The sequence below is a fragment of the Mesocricetus auratus genome, unplaced genomic scaffold, assembly GCF_017639785.1.
Source record: "Mesocricetus auratus isolate SY011 unplaced genomic scaffold, BCM_Maur_2.0 Super-Scaffold_100007, whole genome shotgun sequence".
NCBI classification, from domain to species: Eukaryota; Metazoa; Chordata; class Mammalia; order Rodentia; family Cricetidae; genus Mesocricetus; species Mesocricetus auratus.
Window position 1 is genome coordinate 61,384,131 of NW_024429191.1, and position 27,164 is coordinate 61,411,294.

Sequence of the window (27,164 nt, forward strand, 5' to 3'; positions counted from 1 at the left end):
GCAAATAAAAGATGTTTAGGGGTTATTGACATGTTTACTTGCACTCTTTAAAGGAAACCCTTACAATTTAATATAACACATTTTTTTGCGTGTGTATGCATGTTGAGAGTGTACATATGTGTGTGGACATGGTTGTGCACGTGTGTGCCTGTGCTTGTGGGGACCAGAAGTCAACATCAGGTGTCCTCAGACACCCTCATCATCACAGGTTGTGGCCTATCTGTACAGTCTCTGGTGGCAACATGGGTCACAGACATCAGTACAGACCCCAGCTATATTAGGACCGCAGATCCAGAAAAGAGGCTGGGTAGCATCCCAGGCCCAGGTGTCACCATGATCCCAGGTGGTCCCTATAGAAGCAAGGCCCTATGACACCAAGATGTCCCCAAGTAGCAGCCAGGTTCTTGGCATTGGCATGGCCTTCAACAGTCTCAGGAACTACAGACATCAACACAGACCCTGATCTGGATGATATCATGGTCCCAGATGACAACTCTGGCCACTCCAAAAGGCTTTGCCCTTGTGGCAGCCAAGCACTCAGACACCAACATGGTCATAGGTATGTGGACAGGTGTGTAGACTTTGGTGGCTTTATGGGACAGTGACATCAATACAGACCCTGCCTGTCGTATAACCACTGACCCAGGCATGGCCCTTGGCGAGAGCAGGGTCCAGGATGTCACTATGGCTCCAGGTGCCAGTGCAGGCCACTCAGATTGGCATGGCCCCTTTGACAGCATGGCCCGCTGATCACAACATGGCCCCAGGTGAAAGCCCAGATGACAGGCCTCTGCATGGCTCTCTGTGGCAACAGGAGCCACAGACATCAACACAGCCCCCTCAGCTGTTCAGGGTCTAGGACCACTGCTTTCTGTCAGCTTTTCCTCTGCACCTGAGTCTCCTGGTACTGTAACTATGGTCTGCAACCCTGCTGCCCTACAGTCAGTCAGTGTCATGGCCTGGTGGTACTTCTAGTCTGCCTGCGCCAGCTCTGCTCTGCCACAAATGGAGTTCATAACCAAGTAGCTATCATTCTATTTACCAATAATGACTCGGGAGTCAGATGTTGAGGTGAAAACCTAGATTCTCTGCTACCTCAGAGAGGCTGAGAAGCAACCTGCTGACCTTCCCTTTTGGCCGCAGACCCAGCAAGAGAGCGTCTCCGCAGCCATTCCAAACCAAGAAAGACTGCAAAAACTCCAAGTCCCGCTCTACTCCTTGAGGTACATCTATATCCACCACCCTGGCTTCTCCGTACTCTCTGTGGCTAGTTCCTGTCAGCTAATTGCAGGCCTGTGGGGACAGGCTGCTCCTGGTTGATTGTGACTAGCTGGACCAAGAAGTCTGGGGGAGAAGCCATCTGTGTCCTCCACCAGCTCAAACCTGGAAAGGGCAGAGCTGCTCCTGGTTGATTGTGACCACCCAAGGCTTGCCTTGCACACAGGAAGACCTGAAGTTGATACCCAAAACGCACATAAAACGCCGTGATTGTAATTCCAGTGTTGGGGAAGTGGAGACGGAAAGACTACTTACTCAGTCACTGGCCAGCTTAGCCTGATTGGTGAGCTCCAGGTCAAAGAGAGACCCTATCTCAAAGGATGACACCTGATGTTGGCCTCTGGTCTCCATAAGCATGTGCACACATCTGTGCACCTCCCTCAACACACATACATACACACACACACACACACACACACACGCACGCACGCACACACACACACATACACACATACACACATGTGTCCTTTAAATACTGCAATTAAGTGTGTCAAAGGAGAAAGTGTTTTCAAAAATAAACCCTAAACATATTTTTGTTTGTTTTTTGAAACTAGGTTTCTCTTTGTAACTTCTCTGGCTGTCTTGGAGCCCACTGTTTGTAGACCAGGCTAGCCTTGAACTCACAGGGACCCACCTGTTTCTGCCTCCGGAGTGCTAGGATTAAAGGTGTGAACCACCACAAGGGACAACCCCTAAACATCCTGAACCCACTAGTGCATGGCTGACAAACTTTGTTACCCTACAAATAAGATCTGGCGATCATTTTTGATCTCTTGTTCAACAATGGTGGGCAGAGTTTGTTCTGCCGCAAGCTCTCCACGCTGACTTCTTCCTTGAGCCTGGGCATTGCCCTTTGGACTTCATCAGGACATTCAACAGTGTGCTGCATCCTATCTGAGGTCTCTTCCACACCCTGACCTTTGGAGTTGAATTCGTTTTTCCTGGCTTTGGAACTGAACCAAGGAGGAAGGCGGGGTCACACGAGTGGGGTGTTGGACTGAGGGATGGCGGGAGTGGGGTGAGGGAGAGTAGGGACAGAGGGGGAAGCACGAGGGTCTTAACTGGACAGTGTGTGGGCACACAGACCGCAGGCACTAGCACCTCTTTCCCAGCTGCCCCCTCTAGATGCTGCTCCTCACTGGTTCTGCCAGTTTTTCAAAAGTTTTGTCAACAGTTTGACATAACCTACATCCCAGGCATCCCATATAACCCTCAGGGTCAATCTTTTACAGAGAGAGCTAATGAACAACTTGTTATTTTAAAAATACAGGAGGGGGAGGAAGATAATATGACTACTTGTTACAATATTTTATATGCTGTTATACATATGTTATATTTTAAAATGTTGGGCAAGGATGGCCTCACTGCTGCAGAATATTTTTGGGCCCCTCCAAAATAATTCAGGGTCAGGGTCCTTTGCAGAGATGTTGATCCTGACCAACTTCACTGGAGTCGAAGCTCTGCTTGTGATTTTTCCTCAGGGTGCTGGAAAGTCAGTGTGGGTACCTGAAAGACTGAGTAGCCCAGTGGAAGACAGACAAGACATTCCAAAGTGTCTACAGAAGATACTCTGTAATAAAGAAAGTGAACGGGGTGACGGAGTTGCGGAGCCATGAAGAACAGAGTCTCCCTACCCACAATGACTCCGATGAAGAATCTAGTGACTGAGGGGAAAGAATTGATGACGTCTCAGGTGTGCTTGCCTAGTTGATGCTTCTCGCTTAGCTGTCTTTGTTGAATGCATCTGCAGCTACTGAAGCCTGTTTGGCCTTATGTGCCTGGTCCTCCTGTGCTTCCCTTTGTTAGCTGCAAAGACAATGACATCCCTGCTTACCCTCATGACTCCCAGGTTGTGGTTGCCCACACTGCTAACCATATTGCTCTCCAGGTAAAGTTGATCAGATGATAATTTGAGTGCTGATGTTCAGGCCTTACATGATAAAATGTTAACCATTCAGCATTCGAAGTTGGATGAATTACCCTCTTCCACTGCTGCATAAAGATTTTTAGTCATTATTTTTCTGTCTCTAATTGGACTTCTAAACTGTGGTCCATAGGAATGTCTCTGGAATTTTTTTTTTTTGTTGGCTATACTGGGAAACATTACAGCCCAAAGAATTTGCTTTGAACATTGACTTGCATAGTATAAAATTAAAAAAGGGGGGGTGAGATTACAAGGAATCATGGAGTTGTCCTGGTCTAGCTCCCTCAAGAGGCATGAATCACAGGTTTTTCAGGTTGGAGTCCAAGTCTCCTGGTTTAACAACGTGCCTTCAAGTTCCTGAGAGACCAAGGCACTCCCTCAGGCTGTGAAGTATTCAGGCTGATGTGTGTTTCTCTGTATGTTCCCTTAGTAGTCAAGGAAGCATGGAAGCAAGACCATATCTCCTGGCAACTACAATTGTATTTAATCCTGGCATTTGCCACTATACTCTGTTTCTGAAGAGTGTATCTCAATAAAATTGTGAAAGCCCCCATCCTTAATTCCTTGCCACCATATCAGGTGACAATTGCCTGGTAAGGAAGCTTGGTTTCTTACAGACAGCCCTCACCAGTCTTACATTCATTTGCAGGCTTTGAGGAGACAGTAGGTCCCCCAGCAGATGAGTGATGGGGAAGGGTACAGTGGCTAGGCATTGTCTTGAAAATTGATTTATAAAAGCTACTGTGAGGGCTGAATATCAGGGAACATTCACAGATTTTAATTTTGCCTATGATAGCCTCTGGGTGATGGAACACCCAGAGAGGCAGTCATGGAGAACAGGAAGTCCAGGCACCAACAAACCAAAGATGCAAGTGATAGAATCTGGGCTCAGGCTGGGAGGTCAATACAGAGAGAGAGCTAGCCCAGCACTCAGTGGCTCGGAAGAAATCATATCTGCTGATATTATACTAGAATTTAATAGTGCAGAGTCTGAAGCATCTGGGTCAAATACTGGAACCACAAGCCCATCCTGTACTGCTGAAGACCTGGAGAACATTGATGTTCCAAGGCTGTTCGATATGCCCACTTCTGTGTTTCTGTAGCAGAGTGATTAATGCTGAAGAGTGAAGAAATCTACTCTGCCTACATTGATTACAGTACTGGGGTTTCTTTCCATGCTCCCAAACACCCCAGAGTCATCCCCAGTGCAAACATTTGCCACCTCAGAAGGGTGAGAGACTGCCCAGTCCACAGAGTGCAAATATAGGTGTGAGCAGCAGAGGGTGTTGGTACACAAAGGAGGGGGAACCTGCAGCTATTCTGTCTGGTCCAGATGCAGCCACATCATAAACCACAAGAAAACAAGAGTCCATAAGCTTGACCCACCCTCCCCTTCCTCCACGATGCAGCCTGAAGCCTCCAGCTCTCAAGAACCCTGAAAGAAGCTGCCCCAACACACATTCCCCCTGTGATTCCCTTTTTAAAATTACACATCTAGAGTTCGAGGCCAGCCTGGTGTACATAGCAAGTTAAAGTTTAGCCAGAGCTACACAGTGAGATCCTGTCTCAAAAAAAAAAAATCAGAAACTATGGATATGTATAACAACTGAACAAAACATGCCTAAATGACTCTTGGGTTGTTACAGAAATCAGAGAAAAAACTAAAAAAGTCCCTAGAGTCAGATGAAAATGAAAATATAACCTATCCGAACATGTGGGCTCTGACGAAGGCACATCTGAGGGGCAAGTTTATAGCTTTGAATGTTATCGTTAGAAATCAAAAACCTCAAATAAATAACCTCAAGAAAAAAACAAGAAGCAGTAGATGGTAAGAAATAATGAAGAACAAGGCAGGTAAACCGAAGTAGAGACTAAAAGAACATTATAAAGTATCAACCAAGCAATGAATTCATTCTTTGAAAGAAAGAAACAGAAAACCTAAATGCTTCAACACTACATAAAGTACTATAGGCAACTAATAAATGTTGAGAGGAGAAGAAACATTCTTCCCCAAGGACAAGCACATCAACTAGTTACCTAATACAAAATAGTCAGCCCTGAAAACATACATACAAGTAACACTGTACATACTGAACAGGGATGTTTAGGAATATATATGTATATACATACATGCATGTAACAACAATTAATGAAAAAAGAGGTCATAAATTTGACAATAAGGAGGGCTTGGAGGGAAGAAAGGGAAGGAGGAAATGATGTAATTGTAATATGAAAAGTATAATAAAAAAACAGAATTTATCTCCCCCTAGTCAATCTAACTGAAACACACAGAGAAGAAAAAAAAAAAAAAACAGGTTAAAAGGGGAGGTAAAACTCAGGCATAGTGATGCAGATCTTTAATCCCAGCACTCAGAAGGGAGAAGCAGGTGGAGCCCCATGAGTTCAAGACTAGCCTGGTCTATATAATGAGTTCCAGGACAGCCAGAGCTACATAGTGAGACCCTGTACCAAAAACAACAACAGTAACAAAAAAAGAGAGAGAGTGACCAAAGCATTCAGTGAAATACAGATGGGGCACAATCACTGCATCACTTATATTTAATATTTTATAAACTTCTATTTTATAAAACTGGGAAATCTAGAAGCAGGTAAAATCCTAGACACATGAGGCCTGCCAAAATTAAACCAAGAGGATGCAAACACCTTAAACAGTTCTGCCACAATAAGATTGAAGCAATAATATTAGTAAGAAAGCTGAAAACTCACCCAGCAGAGAAAAGCCCAGGACCAGATAGGTTCGTTTTCAAATTCTATCAAACATTTAAAAACCAGCTACCGCCGGGTGTTGGTGACACACACCTTTAATCCCAGTACTTGGGAGGCAGATACACGCGGAACTCTGTGAGTTCGAGGCCATCCTGGTCTACAGAGTGAGTTCCAGGACAGCCTCCAAAACAATACAGAGAAACAATGTCTCGAAAAAAAACAAAACAAAACAAAAAAACAACGAGCTGCCATAAATGCTCATCAGACTGCATCAGGAATATTAGAAATTTACTCCATGAAGTCAATATTATCTTGATACTGAAACAACTAAAGACTAATTTCCCCATTGAAGATAGATGTGAGTATTCCAGGTAAAATTCTTGGATACCAGTTTGAACAGTACACTAAGACTGAACACAATGACTAAATGGTTTCATTCCAGGGATGCAAGTTTGGTTCAGTATGTCTCACTATTCACAAGAACTGGGAGATGGAGCCAGCCTGAAATCTGTTATATATAAGCAGATACAGACAATGTGCACACAACTAGTACAATTTTATGCAAATGTAAAGAAGAATGAAATCATGATATTTATAGAAAAGGAATACAATTGTAATTTACTATATTAAGCAAAACAAGCCAAATTTACACAAATACAAGTTTTCTATAACATGTGGAAATTGGACTTACAAAACATATTTGTATATGCATGCATGTGTGTGTGTGTGTGTGTGTGTGTGTGTGTGTGTGTGTCTGAGTAGGCCATAGAACTGAATAAAGGATCCTGAGAGGAGAGGAGGCGAGCTGAAAGGAGGAAGAAATGACAGAGTGCGGGAGTACTTGAAACAAGAGTGCAGAAGGGGACTAGGAGGAAGGAAGAGAAGTAGCTGTGGTGCCACAGGGGGCACCGATGGGCACAGGAGGGAAAGGGAACAAATGAGAACGCCACACAATAACTTATATATGAAGATACCATGAAGAAATCCTCTATTCTGTATGATAACAAAACATCCCATTGAACACAAGGTAAAAAAGCTCAGCAGACAAAAGCTCTTGCCACACAAGCCTGATGACCTGAGCTGGGTCCCTGAAACCCACAAAAGCATAGCTGTGGTGGTTCCCACCTGCAATCTCAGCCCCCTCCTGTGAGGTGGGAGAAAGAGACCAGAGAACTTCTGGAAGCTCAAGAGTCAGCTGACCCGGAGTAATTAACACAGCTGGGGAAAAAACAAAACCAAGCAAAACCCCAAGAGAGCATGGTGAGGTGGAACTGCTTTCATCCCATCACGGTGGGGGCAGAGGCGGGCAGATCACCGTGAGCTAGAGGCCAGCCTGATCTACATGAGTTCCAGGCTCAGGGCTACACACAGAGAGGTCTTTCTCAAAACAAGGAAACAAAAATCAAGAGAGAACCTGCTAAAAAGGAGGTGGCAGGGGAGGAAAGCCCTTGGAGTTGTCCTCTGACATCTACTGGTGTGCTCGGCACGTGTGTCCCCATACAGTGATAATAATAAAAGAAATACAACGTTAAATAATAACACATGACAAGAGAGGTGAAAAAATAGGATCTCCAAAATCTAAAAGACAATTCACAGTCCTTTAAAGGCTTTGCAGATTTCTGTCAAATCTGTATTCCTTTGTTTCTTTGTTTGTTTTTGCATTTTATTTTTTTAAGACAGAGTTTCCCTGAATTGCTTTGGAGCCTTTCCTGGAACTCGCTCTGTAGACCAGGCTGGCTTCACACTCACAGAGATCCACGGGCCTCTACCTCCTTAGTGGTGGGATTAAAGGCGTGCATCACCAACACCCAGTCAAATCTGTATCCATATACCATTCAGTAAATAACATAAGAATAAAGAAATAAATCTAGCAAAAGATGAGCAAAATATGACAGCATTGCTATATGGAACATTCTTGTACCACAGTAGAAAATGTTAACACATAGCCATACCACATTTGGTTCACTAGAGAACCTAATAAAGGCATCAGAATATTTTGGGTAAATCTACATATGTTTGCAACATAATTGTGGAAACACCAATAAATAATTAGCAACGCAGGAGATGCAAGCTAATACTTCAAAGGTTTAAAAACTCAAAAAGCTGAATCTGTGACGTGTTGGAAAGTGGGTGCTGCAGGTGTACCTGTGGACCTGTAGACCCGGACACAAGTTTGGGTTTGCTGGATCAAGGAAGGTTCAAGGCCTGAGGCACCATTTCCTACTGAGGACTGAGCAGCTCAGGAACATGAAAGTGCTGGAAAACACTAGGAGACAGCAGGAAGCATGCAGCTTTGCTTCAGGGAGTCCAGGAGTGTGACAAATAAGTTAGAATCCAAAGCTCTGTGATATAAGACCACTGTTTGTCTGAGGTTGATGGCAGAGAGACATCTATGTCTGGGGAACCTGAGGGTCCCTCCCACCCTCTCCAGCCTCTGCTCTCCTATTGCTTTCAGTCTCTCCTCACTTCTCTCTGAACCTCTACTGTAGCCTGTCTCTGCTCTTCTCTGCCCTGCCCCTCACCTCTTTTTTTTCGGGGGGGGGGGTTGAGACAGGGTTTCTCTGTATTGTTTTGGAGCCTGTCCTGGAACTCGATAGGTAGACCAGGCTTGGTCTCGAACTCACAGAGATCCACCTGCCTCTGCCTCCCAAGTGCTGGGATTAAAGGCGTGTGCCACCACCGCCCGGTGCCCCTCACCCCTTACATCCGGGGTCAAGGTCTCCAGGTGCAGGCAAGAAAGGGGAGGGAGGAGGAGGAGGAAGGGGGAGGGGAGAAGAGGAAGGGAGGGGAGATTTTTTTCTGTGCATAGAGTCCTTGTAACAAAGCAGCTTTTACACTTTCTGTGTCCCTGCTGATGCCTAAAGGCAGCAATCTTTTTCTTTAAAGTTACTGAAAATTTTTCATATGATATATCTGGATGTTTTCCCCTGCTCTAGTTCCTCCAAGATCCACCTCCCTACCCACCCCTTATGTGCTCTCTCTCTCTCTCTCTCTCTCTCTCTCTCTCTCTGTCTGTCTCTCTCTCTCCCTCCCTCCCTCTCTCTCTCAAACAAAATGAACAAACACAGAAAACTTCTTCACATTTAATGTCTAAAACTGAGTCTTGGCAGAAAAATGAATGATGAAAATTGGGTTCATATACACACTGGAACTTTCTTCAGCAACAACAAAAAACGAATTTATGAAAATGTCAGGAAATTGGCTAGTGTATTGATAACAAGAAAGATGAAGGTGCACCCTTTGGCAGGCCGTGCTGGGGCATGCCACTAAGCAAACACAACAGGTGCAACAGAGTTAGTGCCAGAGTTTTATTGGGGAGGGGGAGAGTGAAAGGCTGTGTTGGGTTGGGGACCTGAGACATGCAGACAGACAGACAGACAGAAGGAAGAAGAGAGGCAAGAGAAGAGCAGGGGAAGAGAGGAGTAAGAGGCAAGAGAGGCAAGAGACAACAGAGCGAGCTGTACCCTGGTGGGCACTTGTACAGGGTGCACGTGTCCCACAGCAGATGGTGGGAAGGCACCTGGAGACAGGTGATGACATGACTGCTTTGGCAGCGGAGGCAGGCTGCTGATGTGGTGGAAACCAACAGTTAGAAACAGAAAATACTATGTGAGGTAGCCCAGGCTCAGAAAGACAAATAGCACGCAGTCTCTCAAATACAGACCTTAGCCTCATAGTTATGCCTGTGCATTTAGGTGGGAGTAAGTGTGGGTGGAGGCCAGGAAAGCAGAAAGAGGTCCATGAGATGGAGTGGGGGAAGGCTGGGATGTGGCTCGAGGTTAATAGTACCTCTTAGTTCCTTGGTCTGCAAAGATCTGAGCCACAATTCTGAAAGCCACAATCTCAAGTAATCAAAACATCTAAAGCCTAGAACTGTTGTTCTGGAAAACAATAAGAATTATTTTAAAAACTTTGGTGATGGTTTGAAATGATCATTTATTTTAGAAACATGAAAAACTGGCAGAACATTTTGTTGGCATCCAAAGTTTGGTAAGTATAAATTCACATATAGTACAACAAAACTTCATCAAAGAAAGATGTGAGAAAAGAACTGTATTCAGAAAGATCCACATCTAAGAAAAAGTAGATGAGAAATGAGGTTGATTTTAAAAATAAATTGTATTGGTTAAAAAATAGTTGAAAGCAGAAAACATGACTTAGGATGACTGGCATATACGAGACCCCAGTACATAGCCCCTGACATAGGAGTTTTCATGACGGTCAACCTGCCTTTTGATGAGCTCCATCAAAAGTTACAACAGGTATCACTGCATATAGCATCAACCTTAGGGTTCAAATGTTGAGAAATTTTATCCTTCACAAAAGAAGATATCCAACGCAGACATGGCTTCCTTTATGAAGGCATCACCAACATTTCAAATTGATTCACAATATTCGCATATAAACTCAATGCTGTAAATACCTTTTACAAGTATGAATCTACAGCTCAAACAATACTCCAATTCGAATATAAAACATACACATATCGAACCATAAATGAGCAATATCGAACACTTAAAACTATAATATCAAGACTCCAAAAGGGAACAATGTTACAAACGGGAACTGGAGCATACACTGTAGCCCCATAGAGAGAGCACTGGCTTGGCAAGTTGACCCTTTGAAGTCTTACAGCCACAGATACATTGTTTTTCTTCATAATAGAATAAACAATTGTATTCCGTTTCTTTGTGTCTTTGACCTTTTGGAAACCTCCCGTATTTACTGTATGCTGCTGAGAGCAGTCTGCATTTACTTTCCACCTACCCTGGGCCTTGCCTCTGTGATTTTGGACAAGTGGAAAGTCCTTCCTGGGCTTGTCACATACAAATCACAGCTGTAACAGCAATAACAGGCAGTTGAACAGCAATGCTGTGACAAAATGTTACCTATAGAGCGTTCTTTATCATTTTCTTTACTAACTTCCCTAGGAAGAGTGTCTTCCATGATTAAAATCACCATGATTTTCCTCCACCAGAAGGATGGCTACTATGCAGACTAGGAAAAGTTTATGCTTTTTTATTATTTACTCCTGTATTTATTTTGAGGCATGGTCTCTTTTCACAGCCTGGCTGGTTAGGAACTGTCTACGTAGATTGAGATAACCAGCCTTCCTCCAAGCTACGAATTAAAGGCATGTGACACATCCCCGGCTCAGGGACACATTTTGAAAGCACTCTTTCATCATTGCTTTCTTTAACGAGCAATCCCTTTCTCAAAATTTCGTTTCTATTCTTGTGAAGTTATGCAAAGATACATTTTTCATATATTATGGAATGAGAGAACGTTACTGTCTACAGAACATGAAATATATTTGCATCATATCATTTACCATGTGAAGAAGTCTCAAACATGATCTAGGACATTCCTCAAAAATTAAGGTATCTAATTCTGTAAAATTAAAATTTCAGAGGTAAACTGATCACTATAGTTTTATGTCCAAACACGGTCCCTAAGACATCAGCAAGAGGCTTCTCTAAGTCCCTTACTGTCTTGCTTGTCAGATAATAGTCTCTGGGGTAACTTATTATCGAGCTTGAATCATATAGACATACTGCCCTATGACCCAAGTAGGTTATCTTTATCACAACACCTATTTTCCCTGTGTAACCACCATAATTTACCAGCATCTGCTTTAAAGTTAGTGCAGTTTGATTACAATACTTCTTTAACTCAGCACCAAGTTCCCTCAGAACAGTGCTGTCGTCTTCCAGCTCTCCATCTGCCAGGAGAAAGCTGTGCAGGGTCAGGAGTCTGTCCTGGGAAATATGAAGCACATCCAAGATGACTTCCTGCTTCTCCTGCAAGCCAGGATTCAAGGTCCAGTTCTCAGGGATGACCAGCATTCCTTGACGAAGTGAGCCCAGCTCTGTCCAAAGTAACTGCTCATATCTCTCATATTCCGAGAACTGTTCCATGCAGAGGGCTTCTGGAGAGCATGTCACCTTTCTAAACACCACTAGAAAAATAAATAAACATAGCAAATTAAACAGAAAACTTCCAGGAATATCCTGTATGAGTCATCACCATGAAGCTAGTTAAGTGCCCCACTTTGCATCACCAGAAGGTGAACACAGAGGATACCAAACAATAATAATTCAAGAACAGGAGGGTGACAGGTGCAAGGGGGACTTGGAAACACAGACTCTGCCAAGAGGGAGCCTGGGAAGTGCGTGAACACGCACATTCCCACTTTTCCATAACATGGTGCATCTGAATCTTGCTCGGGACAACTCGATGAATGAGAAGACTCAGGGGAGCAAAGGATGGACCTAATGCTGAACACAGAAATGTCAGACATCAGTAACCATCACGAAGTGATGAGACAGGAGGAAGAGAATCAAGAAGACTCCGCAGAGCAAAGGCGAGAGCAGGGCACAGTCCGGGAGCTCCAGGGATGGAGAGAGGATGCCTCAGAGGAGGACCACAGGCTTCCCTGGTGGGCACAGATTGGCAATCACAGCCACAGGCAAATCCATAATTCTTGAAAGTCACATATCCAGTTCAGGAATTTGAATGGACACTGTCGCCTTCTACCTGGCTGGTTAGCATTGGGGAGGAAGTACATCGTGTCTACAGTTCTCCTGTGTCAGAACATGACATGAAGTCAGGTGCTATTCTGTGTGTGTGCTTGGCATGGGCAGGGTGGTGTGGGGTAGTTATTGTTTGAGACACAGTTACTCTAGGCACCTGAAACAAGTATCACTCACACTGCAAGAAGCCTGGAGAGAGATTTCAACATGGATCCTGATGGGGCAAGGAGGCTTGAACATACTTCCAGCAACCAACCTAGGAAGCCACAGTGACACTACCTGGAAGGTGAGCTCTCTGCTGCTGAGCTTCTGGAACATCATGAGGAAACCAGCTACAGGGACTGAGTGATGGGATGTTTAATTGAAGGGTCCGTTTCTCTTTTTCCTTCGAAAATCCTGAGAAGACAAAAGCAATTTTTAATTTTCCACAGGTCATACTGCTCTGTAACTAGGGCAAAGTATGTTAAAAGTCTTAGCTAACCTGTGTTTTCCTAGAGAAAATTAAAATAGATATTGAGTTTAGATTTTGAGGTCAAATACAATTTGCAAAATGAAGGTTTGGTGATAGTGAAGTGCTCCAACTACACTTACAGAAACATAAGAGCATAAAGTGCACTATAGTAGTGTAGTACATTAACAGTTACATGAGTCTGTTTTACTTCTTTTTAAAAAATAGAGACAGTCATTCACGTAGACCATTCTGGCCAAATCTCACCATGTGGACCTTGGGCCACATTCTATCACCTTGCCCAGCTTTGTGATTTTCCAAAATGGAGGTGAATGAAGCCAGGGCTTCTTGATGCAAGGCAAGCACTCTATCACCAGCTTTGTGTTCTTTTAAAAAAGCAGTTAACTCAGCTGGGCAGTGGTGGCACACGCCTTTAATCCCCTCACTCGGGAGGCAGAGGCAGGCGGATCTCTGTAAGTTTGAGGCCAGGCTGGACTGACAGCCTCCAAAAAAATACAGAGAAACCCTGTCTCCTTAAAAAAAAAAAAAAAAAAAAAAGGCAGTTAACTCCAGAAGGAAGGAAGGAAGACTGGGGAAGAAGTGAGTTTGTGGGGAGACAAGAGAGCTCTGATTTCCAGATGATGTAAGTTTCTGGTGCTTGCTTCCACTAAGACTTCCTGTTCCAAAGGAGATAAAAAGCCAGCAATTCCTTCACTTTGGAGGAAAATGTATGGTTCCATTTTGTACAAAAATGTGAGAGGAAGGAGGGAGTTTTAAGCAGAGGGGTAGATGGGAATAAAGGGGTAAAGGACAACGGGGAAGATTAGATGGTGGGGTTTCTGAAGTGAACACGGGTCATCACAGGCACCAAAGCAATGGAGACAATACATGGTGGGCCAGCACATCCAAATGCCCAAACAAAGGGACATTCGCTTTTCATAACTTGATTTTCTAAACCATCTGTCACTGTTAGTGAAAGATGAATGACACAGAAAGCTGACAATGAGAAATGAGATCAATGCAGTGGCTTCTTGGGGATGGGGTACTTCAACCATCACAGTAGGAGGAATTTTTACAAACAAGCTAGGCATAGTCTAGAAAGAGGCAAGCAGAACTAACAGGCGACTCTGGGTGGATGAGCAGAAGTTCAGGAAGCAGATAGGACAGTGTCCATGACAGGCTCTGCTGATCAGCCTTCTGATGAAAACGGAAATGCCAGGGAGGCCAGGACTGTGGACCGCTTTCAATCTTCTGTGGCAAAACCTGAGCTGAATTTTGCCCATGGCCTGTGTCTTGGCAGGGATCTCAGTATAAACCCCTGTCTGAAATGAGAACACCCTGGAGGGGAATTAAAATTTGGGCTCCTTCCTCTTCCTGCTTCAGGCCTGGCCACTGGAGATGCAGGCTGTATCACAGTTGGCCATTGTGAAGGAAATAGCTCATAGCATTTCTGAAAGCAGCTACAGTCGGAAAGCTCCTAAGTGGGCAGAAGGAAACGGGAGGTTGTCGACTCTGGGTTGTATCTAGCAGAGGTCAGTAAATTAGCTGTTCAGACAAAAGGAGTTTTGATGTTCTGCTGTCTAACATATCTTCGAAACCCCTGTCCAAACAATCAAGTGACTGTCATCCCCCTTCACCAACCTGGTGTGGTGTCCATCTGGAGCCTGACCCATTCCTCCATAGTAAACCTCTTCACGAGGCTGCCTTCCACGTGCCAGGAATCAGGCTCTGCAGCGAACACAGCACAGCAGAATCTCTCCACTCTGAGCGCACAGACGTAAGAACACACAGCTTCCTGTCTGTGGACTTGGATGAATTTGCACGTGTACTTGATCTTCTCCTGCTCCGCACAGAAGTGAGTGACAGGCAGCTGTCGGATGCACTCCTCTATTTCGCTCTCTAGCTGTACAAGATCGCTCTGATCTGCTTCAAAACCTATTATTTGTTGTTTTTTCCCATCTAAACCAATGAACAAATATCCCCCGTCAGTGTTTGCAAAAGCAGAAACAGTTTGAGGGAGGATCTCTAAAATCTTTTTTTTAGGGGACATTTTAACTTCAGCATGCTTGGATTTAGTGAAACAGAATGTCTCCTTGTAGGTGAACTTTTCCATGTTAAAAAACATGACAGGACTTTCTGGTTGTAATTCATCAGAGTCACATAATTCAGGCAAACTTTGTCTTGAACATGATCTCCCTTTAGAATACTTCATTCCTTTCAGGAACTTGACTGCTTCAGGACCTTTCAGCTCATGTGATGATGAAAAACTTCTCGTGTAGAGGTTGGTTTTCAAGGTGTGGACACGCTGACCAGAGATATCTGGGATCCATGGTTTCACAAAAATTAAAAAGTAGTCTTTGATCTGCATATAGTCTAGGTATTTTGGAAGAAGTGGGAGAATGTCACAAAAAGAACTTTCCAGTCCTATTCCATCTCTGGTGAAGGTGTAATTGGAATTCTTAATGTGAGCCTTGACCACGCCCCCTCCAGAATTCAGTAGAGTACACACAGCCTGTGAGATCATTTGAGCTTGTCTCTTTCTTAGTTGAGTATCTTTCATTAACTTCCTATTCATTTCTCCAAGTGTGATTTCTCCTACAGAGAGAACCAGTTCTGCATAGTCAGTCTCCTGATCAAGGCTGATGCTCATTTTGCAAGCACTAGCTTTGTTTCCCAGATGACATTGCTTCCTGTAAAACAAACAGAGCCATTACATTAGACCTAACCAGTAAGAGCCAGCAATGCTTTACAAAACACAGCACAACTGCCTGAGCTGCTCTGTGAGATTAAGCGTGAAGGTCAGAATGATGTTTTGTTTAGGGACTGTTGGGCCAATTCTGAATACAATGCAATAACTAGTGTGGTTGCTAATTTTTCAAATTCACTGTCATGATTTTATTTGATCCTCTTCTAATAGTTTTGAACTAACAAACTTATTTGTGTATATTCATCATTCATGACACTGTTATATAAGGGACATATACAATTGTGTACTCTTACTTGCTTTAATACTTTATGTGTGTGAGTGTTTTGCCTCCATGTATGTATGTGCCCCACAGGTATGCCTGGCAGTCATGGAAGTCAGAAGAGGGTGTTGAATCCCTCAAGACTGGAGTTACTGGTGGTTGTGAACCACCATATAAGTGATGGGAATCTGGCCCAAGTCAAGGGCTACAACTTCTCTTAAGCACAGAGCCAGCTCTCCAACCTCTACAGAAGGATATTTAACATAAGTGTGTGCTGCACAGGAAGTATGTTCTCCAGTCTGACCTTTCTTTGATGTCCCCATCCCATCAACCTCACCACTTCTTTCATGTCTTACACACACACACACATGGTTTTATGGATGTATAATCTATAAACTCTGGGAATCACAACTGACAGGAAGTATCTGAGATTGGATTTCTGGGACTGGCTTGATTCTCTGAGTGTGAGCACGTCCCATGGTCTCCATTCCCCACAGTGGTTGGGATGACACTCAGGCCTTTGTGTTTGTCAGGTAAGCGTTCTCCAGGAGACACACCACAGCCCCTTTTGTCCTTTAATGTAGGTCTTTCCCATTCTAACTCTCACTGCTGGAGAATGTTCTGGTGTCTAGATTTTCTCTCTTCATTTTCTCAGGACAGTCTTTTCTAATCATGTGAAGTCTTAATTGTGTCATTGTTTAGGAGCACTTTGTTCCTGTCCTGGGCCCCTCTGTGCTTCTGACTTTCCTTCTGAGCAGCTTCCTAGTTCCTTCCCACATGACAATCAGTTAGTTTACATACTTGGAGTCTCTCAAAGGTCCTGGCTTGGCATGCTGCCTGCCCTGGAGAATGTCCACTGGATACTCGAGTTGACCAGATGGCTCTGTGATTGTCCGTGGAGCCACATCTTCAACCCACATTGGGGAGTTTGCAGACATTTCTCCAAATAACTTCTCACCTCCTTTCTGACCTCTGGTTCTGGGAACAAATACAATCTCCAGGTTAGCCTTCCTGATAGCGATCCACATAATGTGGGGCTTTGTTTTGTTTTTCATTTTTCAGTTATTTGTTTCATGGTATTTGATCACACTGTCAAACCCAAGACTGCTTCCTTTATTGGAAAACCCTGTTTCTAGTTTTAGTGTGGCTCAGCCCTAGCACACACCTTTAATCAAATAGGTTTCTTATTGAACATTGTCAACAGGATTAAATAAATTCAACCATAGATCAAGAGGCAGAGCAAGCAACCACTTAACAGGAAAAAACTATAGAGACTAACAGGAAGTTACGAGGACATAGAAAGAGACACACAGGATATAGAAAGGTGGGAAACTCATTTGGAGTAGTATTGTTTGAGGCAGTGTAGCAGAAAGAAGGCTCTCACGCCAGCATCTGACTATGGAGTCTTTCTTGGTAAAATCGAATGATTGAGATTTAGTTTAAATCAGTAGTTCCTATCGATTCCCCCTGGGTTAGTGGTTTCATTGGTCCTTTTTCACTCTTGTGTACTCACTCTAGTAATGGGCCTTTCCAAAAAGTTTTAAAAATTCAATTAGTGTAGTCTTAAAAATCCTATTGGGTTCCTAATGTTTTGTTTAATTAACGGATTTATTGCCCAAAGTTACCATCCTGGTTTGCATCTATCCTTAGTCTAGTCCTCAGAATCCCAGCCAGGCAACTCCACCTTGCAGTAGAGTCTCCCTTTCCCTCTTCCACATGACAGACTACAGGACGAGCAGCCACCCTTCCACACCAGGGCAGTGTGTGCTGATGTCAGCCCATCCTGCAGGGCAAGAGACATGGCTTAGCAGTAAAGAGCACTGGCGGCTCTTCCAGAGGACCCATGTTCAATTCCCAGTACCCACATGGTGGCTCAGACATGTGGTGCCAAGGCATGCATACAGACTAAACAGCAATACATACAAAATCAATAAACAAGTTAAAACTGATTTTAAAACGTCCCCATGGTGGCTGTATACTTGGATTACTGCTCCTCCCAAGCGTGGCCTGAAGAGCTTCTCTGCATTGAGCAGAAGTTAATACAGAGACACTCCACTGCTCAAAGTGTTGAGAGGAGTGCTCTTCCTGTCCAGCTCAGGGAACAATGCAGAAGTCAGCTCTGATGGAGCCTGTCAGAGCCGAGAGCTGGTGGCTGCAGAAAGAGTCCTGGTCAAGAGACATTTCTGTTTTTCCAGAGCACTCAGGTTTGCTACACTGCACTGCCGGCAGCTCACTACCATCTGCAACTCCAGTTCCAAGGATCAGAACCCTCTCCTGACCCCTGAGGGCACCAAGCACACACCTTGTACACCTACACACACACACACACACACACACACACACACACACACACACTTCACTACATCCGAGTTACTGAAGCAAAGAGACCTATCAGCAGGTGAGTGCATGAGGAGCACGTGGCCTATATGCACAAACCAGCTTACTGCAGCCTCACTCTGTCCTCAGGGTTTATTCAGCCATAAATGTACCAGTGCAGGAAAATGGATGGAACCCAGGATCGCATAAGTGAAGTGCGGCAGAAAGACAAACATTGTGTGTCTACTCTCCCATGCAGAACAAAGCTTCTAAAGGCATCAAAGTACAACGGAGACTATGTGGGGAGAGGAGCAGTGGTGGGAGGGGGAGAAGAGAGTAAAGAGGGATCCCCAGGGTCATGGGACATCTTGTGGGTGACAGTGACATAGTGAAACCCTTTGCTCACCAAAATTAATACCAAGTAATAAGAAAGAGCCGCAATATAAACAGAAAACATCACCACCGCCACCAAATCAGTTTTCTCAGACTACTTTTCTGTGGGAGGTTGCTTTGAACTGCAGCTGACTTTGCTGTTCTGACACTAGGGGGCACTCACATGCAGATGACAGCAAAGACCAGCCTTATACAAGAGGAGCTGTAGACATGTGGGAGGGTAAGATGGTCAGTGCCTTGGCCAATATCAAGTAAAAGCAACTCTCCATGCCTGCCCACTGTTGTGGGGTAAACCCCACTGAACTCATTTGATTCTGCGAACCTGAGCTCCTGAGTGTCACTTGGGCTGGGTCGCCATCTCAGTTTGGATGCTCAGAACACTTTTATGCCCTGAAGATTTTTATCTCTTTAAAAATTTTAAGTGTGCTACTTGTGTGTATTATAGATGAATTTTTAAAATTTTTTCAAAGCATTTTGAAATGTGTTTTTTTTTCCTGTGTGTGTGTATGAACCACATGTGTCCCTGGTGTCTTTGGCAGCCAAAAGATGACATTAGCATATCTGACTGCAGTTACCAATGGCTGTGAGATGCCCTGTGGATGCTAGGAATGGAATCCAGGTCTTCTAGAAGAGCAGCCTGTGTTGTGAATTATTGAGCCATCTATGCTTGTCTGTCTGTCTTCTTTCCATTCTTCCTTTCTTTTTTTCTAACATAAATGCAATGTATTCAGAGTGCAGAATACACATGTGAAATATGTATATATTATGAAATACGTTCATATGTTACATTAAGTCAATTGACATGTGAATAACATTATACAAAAAACTATGAAGCTGATATTTTTGTGTTGATAACACTAAACACATGGTTTTTGAACTAGGTCTGATGGTTCATCCTATAATCAAGATCCCAGGAGGCTGAGGCAGAAAGATTACAAGGACAAAGCCAATCTTGGAATGCAGAGAGAATTCAAGGCCGGCAAACGTAGCAAAACTCGTTCTCTAAATAAAAAGTAATCAGAGGGCTGGGCGTTGGTGGCACAAGCCTTTAATCCCAGCACTTGGGAGGCAGAGGCATGTGGATCTCTGTGAGTTCGAGACCAGCCTGGTCTACCAAGTTAGTTCCAGGACAGCATCCAAAGCCACAGAGAAATCCTGTCTGGAAAAACCAAAAAAAAAAAAAAAAGCAATCAGACGGCTGGAGATAGAATAAAAAGCAGAGCCCAGCATGATTTTGGCTCAACCCTTGGTAACACAAAATATGACATCTACTTTTGGCAGCTTTCAAAGTAGAACACACTGTTGTTTGCTGTAGATACCCTGTTCTGCAATGCTCCTCTTACATGACAACATTTTAAATCTCTCAACATGTAAGCCCCCTCCTGCTGCCTGCTCCCCTAACTTCTACTACCACCATAACAGTTTCTTTAGAGTCCTTATATAAGGGAATTTATGCAGGATTTGCTCTTCTGTGCTGGATCGTTTTACATATGTAATGCCATTCACAAATGACTATATGTCTGTACTTTTCAGACTCCATATCAGTCCACTGTGTGGGTACTACATATTCTTTGTTTCTCAGCTATCCATGATTTCATATTTTGACTTTTTAAAAAAGGCAGCAATGGCCATGGACATGCAGGTGTCTCTCTGGCATAATAACTTCATTTCACTTGAACAAACATAGTAGTGTTTCTCAGTTGTTAAGGTGCCTCTAGGTTTTTCTAAGATGTCCAATCTCAGTCATACACTCACCCTTGCTGTGCAAGGATTCCTTTACTCCACATCACTGATGACAGTTATATTTCATCTTTCTGACAATAGTCATTGCAGGACCAGGAGCTGCAGAGAGGGGCTCTGTGGTTATGAGCACCTGCTGCTCTTGCAGAAGACTCAAGTCCCATACAAGCACATAAAATAAAATTCATCTTAAAAAGTCATGGTGCTGAAGGGACAGTTCAGCAGTGAAGAGCACTGGCTGCTCCTCCAGAGGACCCAGGTTCAATTTCCAGAACCCACATGATGACTCTCAGCCTTCCATAACTCCAGTTAAAGGCAACCTGTCACCCTCTCTATCACTACAGAACCACCAGGCACTCAACATCATATACATACTTACATGCAGGCAAAAAATCCATACTAAGAAAATCATAATGATGAAAGGAATAAATTAACCAGTCATTGTTACAAGAGGAAATCATATTTCACTGTGCTTCTTGCATGTCAATAATTAGCGACATTAACATTTTTTGTCAAATGCCTCTCTTGCCTTTGTGAATCCGCTGTGAATGTGTCCCCTATCCCTCTATCCAGTCTTTGACCCCTGAAGAGATCAGGGCTTCTGGGCCTTCTCTTCTTTGCACCCCAGCTGTGGGATCTGACATTCATCTCTTTAGTCCCTTTCTAGATTCCTGTATAATTAGTGTGAGACATGACTTCATTCTTCTCTGTGTAGAGATCTTTCTTCAGTTTCTGCTGTAGGGTCAGGTCTCGAAGTGGATGGGGCATCCTCAAGGGGCTCTGGAGGTCTACACAAACCTCTCTTCTCCTGCTCACCAGCCAGACTTAGACCAAGCTTAATTTGTCAGTGCACGGAGCTACCGAGGTAAGACTTCATATTTGTGGCACTGAGGGTTATACCAAGGTCCCAGGAATTCTGTTGCTGACTAAGAATAAATCAGCACACTTACCCTCTTCCCATCCTACAAAAATGAAAGCATTTGCTCTCGCCAAACTCCTGCAGCATCCAGGCCCTCAGCAGCTGGTGGTTTTGGAGACAAGGCTGTGGAGATGCCAGAGCCAAAGAGTCTGGGAGGGATAGAAACTCTCCAGGGTTTACATGAGACAATGGGATGTATCACCAACTCCTATTCATCCTAGGTCAATAGCCAGGACCTATTGCTGGGATGGGGACAGAAAGAGAAAGAAAATGAGTCTGCAGGATGCTGGTATGAGCCTGGCTCACCCTACCTTGTGCTGGAATCTGAGTTGCTTGAAGTCCTTTGTGCTCAAGAGAGGGAATTTCACGTTGGATAGCCTCCTCCAGAGCAGGAGCCCTGCAAAGATGAGAGCTCCTTCAGTGCTGAATGTGGGTTCTCCTAGATAAATATTTAACCTTCATGAGTTCTGGGTTTATTTTCTTGCTGTTGTTGTTTGTTTAATGTTTCCCTAGAGGGAATGAAGCAGTTTTGTTCCTTTGTCTTCCTTCTCTCTCTGGCCAGGGTTACTTGAATTCCAGCCTCTAACCTTCTCTCACCTCAGCCTCCCAAGTACCCACGATTATGTGCACACCCCATCACTCTGTTGTCACGTCTAGGACAGAATCAATCTGTTAATGTTTGAGCTAAGTTTCTGCATCTATGATGCTTTTCTAACATGGTGGTTGACAGATGCTGGTGTCAGTTTACAGCCGCTTCCCAAAAGGAGTGACAAAGCTCTGCCCAGATGTGTGGACAGTTGAGGACAGAACCCCTGTGCAGCACATGCATTAAACCACAGCTAAAGGAATGAGCATTTCCCCGACATGATGTGCTTTCTTTCTCCCTTGGCAGAGTTCACCATCATCTGCCATCCTGGCAGAAACCAAAGTGGAAAGTTTGGAATTCTGTTTTGCCTTGCCATCACATCTCATTCATAATTAGTTTGTAAAATAATGGTTAACAGCTTCAGTCAAAACCCTGTAAGCTGCAGCTTCTTTAAATGAGTGTTTTTTCTGGTGTATGACTGTGCACCACACGTGTGCATGGTGCCCTTGGAGTTCTGAAGAGGGATCCCCTGGCACTGTAGTTAGGGATGTTGGTGAACCACCATGCTAGGATCTAAACCCAGGCCCTCTGCAAGAGTAACAAGTGCTCTGAACCTCTGCACAATCCCCCCAGTTCCTGTAAACTGCTACTTAATTTCATATTCATATTAATGCAAGTGCTTCATGATACCATGACAGCTGAGATTGGAGATGGCTGAAGGATGGTAAGAGTAATATGTATAAGGATGAAACGTCACACAAACTTAACTCTTTAGAATACTAATCACATCTGCTGATTTTTTACTTATTTATATTTCATTCTTACTATTTTCATTTATGCTTTTTGAAATGGGGTTTTACTATGTCCCCTTGGCTGCCCTTGACCCAGTATGTATACATCAGGCTGATACTAAACTCATAGAGATCTGACTGCGGTTGCATCCTGAGTGCTGGCTTTAAAGGCAATTGTCAACCATCCTGGCTACAGCTACTGACTATCATTAGCCCAAGGGCTCTTTAATAAAGCTCCTCAAATCTATAGGTAGATGTGGTTCAGTAATATAAAGATCTATTAGAAAGGGAGGTGGAAATCCTGAGAAGATACACATGATAAGAAGCTAAATCTCAGAAATCAAGAAATAGAATACCGAAGTAAGAATACCTTGTGGTAAAGAAGTTTAATTCTAGAAATTATATTCTGACTAAAACATGAGGGTAGACTTGAACTCATAACTCATTTTACAAGAATGTCTAAGAATCAATAATCGTAGGGACCCTAGGTTTCCAGAGACTGAATTACTATGTCAAGTGGTAAAATTGCTCATATAAGCAATATTCACCACTGGCATTTTTTTTCCCAGCAACTTTATCTTGGGCAGGTCTGTAGAGACACACTCAACACCTGAGAGGAGACAGGCCCAGGGTTCCATATCTATTATAGACCAAAACTTTCCTTTACTGTTCCCAAGCACCCAGAGCTGGGCAAGGAGAAAGACACTGTCCCAAGGTAAGTTCAGACTGGCCATGCATTCATATAGGTCCCGCTAAAGGAAAGCATGTGAACACACTGTTGAAAGAACAAGCTAAAGGAAGAAGTCTGAACTCCCAGGAAATGAAAACTGTGAAGTCAGATATGTGTGATCACTGAAGTTTAAACTGAAAGCTTAACTGTGGTGTTAATGTGAATTAGCTCTGCAAGAAACACTCAGGAAGATGTGTGTTTCCACCTTAGTGAGCAATTTGCTTTGTGGGAGGGTTAATTAATGTGTGTTAGTGCTGATCACTGCATATTTCTACACAGGAGGCCTGCCCAGCATGTGAGCCCGGCCATAGAGTTTCATCTCTGTCCAAAAGGCTGCAAGGGGACAGGCCTGTGGTGTTGCCCCTGGGAGCCTCTTGTGGGCATTGTGAGTTTGAGCCATGCCCAACATACACAGCAAATTACAGGCCAGCCTGGGGTACACACCAAGACACTCTCTGCCCCCTCTCCCCTCTAAAATACACAAGCAAAACTCCAATCAAAGCAAACTGGCTCTAAACAGCCTGTCCTGTGGAGAAGGGAGCAGCTTCCTTTCTGCCCAGTAAATAGTTAAAGCTGCAGCCCCACCCTGATCTTTGCACTGCTGAGCAGTCTCAGTTCCTCTTTCCTTCCCAGTCCCTCCTGTCCAGCACCCTCCTCATCAGGCCCTGTCCTAAGCCAGCACCCTCGATCAATGTCCCCATGGAAAGGGGACAGAAGTCTTACCTCACACCACAGTGTAAAAGGACAATGCCCCTGAGATTATTAAAACTCGAGAGTCCTACAGTGCAGTCACATTTAGAGGAGTTGTGGGCTAGCCTGGGACACTGACCATCTCATATCAAGACCCTAGCTGTCAAAACCATCTATGATTCATACCCACTACCTTCAGGCACACAGCTGAGACAGAATCCTTCAACCCAAGGCACACACCAGAGCTCACCAAATTCCAAGACTGAAGTAAAGCTCACTGAACTCCTGCAGCTTTGGGTCTCATTTACCAGGTAGTCCCCTCTCAAATTGTAGCACTGAGTTTGGGCAAATTCTCTCAGAAAGGAACTTGGGGTTTAAGGTGTCTAGTCACCTATTTTTGGTGGGAAAGAGTATGACAGTCTGATGCACTTACTCTGCCACAATTGCAGGTTGGTTAGAAAGCACAGAAAGAGGGTCCAGGAGAGGAAGGACCTACTGTCTGTGGAACAAAGCAAAACAACCCAAGGCTAGACCACTCTTCTCTCCTGGGTTGGCATGGTGCATTTCCCTTGGCAAAATTCCTCAGGGGCTGGTTTCTTTCTGACTCTAGTGTTCTGCTCCTCCCCGTCCTGGAGCCATGTTTTCTTACCATGCAACACAGTCAGGTTTCTAAGAGGATATAGAACCCTCAAGGGATTCTGTAGATTCACACAAGCCTGACATTCATACCCCACCATGACCCCCCTGGTCCTACCTCTCCAACAAGCCTCTGAACAAACATGATGGGTGCTCTTCCATCTACCTTAAGCCCTCCCTTTATCTCACAGAGGGGGAGGCATTTGCTCTCACCACAGCTCTGATGACTCCAGGTCCTCAGCAGCCTGTGCTTTGACAGAAGAGGCTCTGGAGATGTCAAGAAGCCAAGATTCCTACAAGGAAACGAGGTTGGGTTTACTGATAGGTACTGATAGGGATGGGTTGTCAACCTCTCACCCCACATCCACCCACAACGGGGGAGTAGACAGGACTTGACACTGGGAGGGGAAAGGAAGAGAAGGATGATGGAGGACAGGGAGGTCGAGGATGCGGCAATGGACCTGGTTCACTTACTCCGTGGTTTCCAAGCTGATTTCCTTGAAGCTCTGAGTACTGGAAGGCATACAGTTGTTAACAGTTCTTTTGCCTGGCCGGCAGTGTGTTCTGGATGGCCAGATATGGCCAATATATATCCAAGATGTGAATGCGTGGTGACGTGAAGCGGACTAGTTTTACGATTGAAACGGTGTTGCTACTCTTGGACTTTGAGCGTTTAGTCACTCCAGGAAGTCTGAAGGGGAACTTCCGTGCTTTGTGCAATTCTGCTTGAAATGGACGAAAACAAGAACAAACAGAACAATATGCAAACAGAAGTGGAAACTACGTGGTGGGGCTTGGGGCAAAGATGGAAGGAGAAGGGTGAACACAGGTAGAGGTAAAGGGAAACTTGTCGCATATAGTAAATACCTTCGTGGAAGAATTTAATTTTATTGAAAAGAAATGAAGTGTTTGTAGTGTCTTAGCAGGAGCCCCAGCCTTCCATCTTCACCAGCTTCCATGAGCAGCCTAAGTCCCAGTGCTTGAAGAGCAGGTGCTGGACGGGTGGGAGGAGGAGAGCAGTAGCCTCCTGAGAAGGAAGGGCTGCAGAGGGCTGCTGCACCAGTCAGGCAGAGGGCACCCCCTTGGCACTGCAAGAAAAGGCTCCAGTGGCCCTAAGCAGTTTCAAGCCTCCTACTGCTTTCTTTTCTTTTTAAATTTAAATTAGAAACAAGCTTGTTTCACAGGTCAATCCCAGCTTCCTCTCCCTCCCATCCGGCTTTGTTTTCTTTAGGGCTCTTTTTATACCAAATGCAGCAAAGCATCAATGCACGTTTTTCTAGCCCTTTGCCTCTGTCTAATCTCAGAAACACACAAGCTTTTTTTTCCCCTTTTGTTTCTTTGTTTTTAGGGGTTTTTTGGCAGAGGGGTATGTTTTGGTGCTTACATATTTGTGCTTTTCTGTGACATTGTCCTAAAAACAAATGACAAGCTTTGGTTATACTCATCCCTTTAATCTCTGTCTCCTCCGGTGCCAACAGACACCTGTGGTTTGGATACACAAGGGACAAAATGTCCAGCTCATTGAGAACTCTGTGGGGGTGCATTGTTTCTATGGAGCTCCACTCCTGTCTCAACTGCCTGCTGGTGGGGGTTCAGCCTAGACTCTCACTGTCAGGGAAAGGTAGAGTCTGCCTGGGTAAGAAAATGAGTGAGTATACTCCAGTCACTGCTATGGCAGAGAGAGAAAATGTTACTAACTCCTTACTTGATGAATTGTTCACAATTATATATGAATATATTTCCCATCTCCAAGAGAATTGGTACAAGAAGCTTGTATGGGGAATTAAAAAAAATCCACAGTGTTGAATGATGAAAGAGAAGAAGTCTCTAGAAGCCCTGACTTGTCAAGCGTCAGACTCTGTGTGATGCAGGCCCAAGGTTTGAGAAAGTCACAGCCCCATTCTTTCTGCAAGGTAATGCAAATCCAGGCAAAAGGCTGAGATTGGCATCCTTTCCATTTCCCTAACTTTTCAAGGTTTCGTTTCTTAGAAAACGAAAGCACAGTTCTCAGGCCTCCTCTGTCTCCACCCTTCTAACCTCAAGAAGCAAAGGCTACTTCCTGTTGGGTAATAGTCATCTCTTTCCAGTCAGTTTGACCTTCATGAGCTCCTGCTTGAGACTCAAGAAACGGTATCAGAAGAACCACTCACTGAGTCCCTGGGAGAGCAATGGGGTGGGGGTTGGGAGTGGTGAACATTTGGATGAACTGTGTTCATTGGTTTCTTTCGTTGTGAGATGGTCTCATATTCCCTTGCTGTCCTTGAACTCGCTGTGTTGCCTGCCAGGACATGGAACTCCTGATCCTTTTGCCACTGTCCCCCACCAAGTGCTGGGATCAAAAGTGTGTGCTTTCAAGTCTTGCTGCTTTTTATCTCAGTTTTTTTTAATTGTTAATTCTTTTAGGTTAGCTTGTTCTTCCTAGATCGCAGAACCCCAAAAATACACCACTGAGGAAGCGACACACCAAATGTAAAAACCAAAGTTTCT

The 27,164-nt window shown here is 44.3% G+C and overlaps 1 protein-coding gene across 4 annotated transcripts; it reads right to left on the reverse strand.

Annotated features, from left to right (window-relative positions):
• Nucleotides 1–9,845: 9,845 nt before the first annotated feature.
• On the reverse strand, nucleotides 9,846–25,365 carry LOC101822857 (schlafen family member 12-like). Of its 4 annotated transcripts, none has more exons than XM_040749307.1 (8): nucleotides 25,152–25,358; nucleotides 24,891–24,970; nucleotides 21,556–21,641; nucleotides 21,276–21,367; nucleotides 16,678–16,854; nucleotides 14,552–15,600; nucleotides 12,742–12,858; nucleotides 9,846–11,888 (listed from the first exon to the last, which is right to left on the reverse strand). In XM_040749307.1, the coding sequence occupies exons 1-8, from the start codon at nucleotides 25,199–25,201 to the stop codon at nucleotides 11,329–11,331; spliced, it is 2,211 nt and encodes a 736-aa protein (XP_040605241.1). In that variant the 5' UTR covers nucleotides 25,202–25,358; the 3' UTR covers nucleotides 9,846–11,328. The 4 variants fall into 4 exon arrangements, 3 of the variants coding, with proteins under 3 accessions (XP_040605241.1, XP_040605242.1, XP_040605243.1); XR_005878352.1 differs by having other exon boundaries at nucleotides 11,750–11,888; nucleotides 12,640–12,858; nucleotides 25,152–25,365; XM_040749308.1 differs by lacking the exon at nucleotides 24,891–24,970 and having other exon boundaries at nucleotides 21,276–21,641; nucleotides 25,152–25,344.
• Between the last annotated feature and the right edge of the window lie 1,799 nt (nucleotides 25,366–27,164).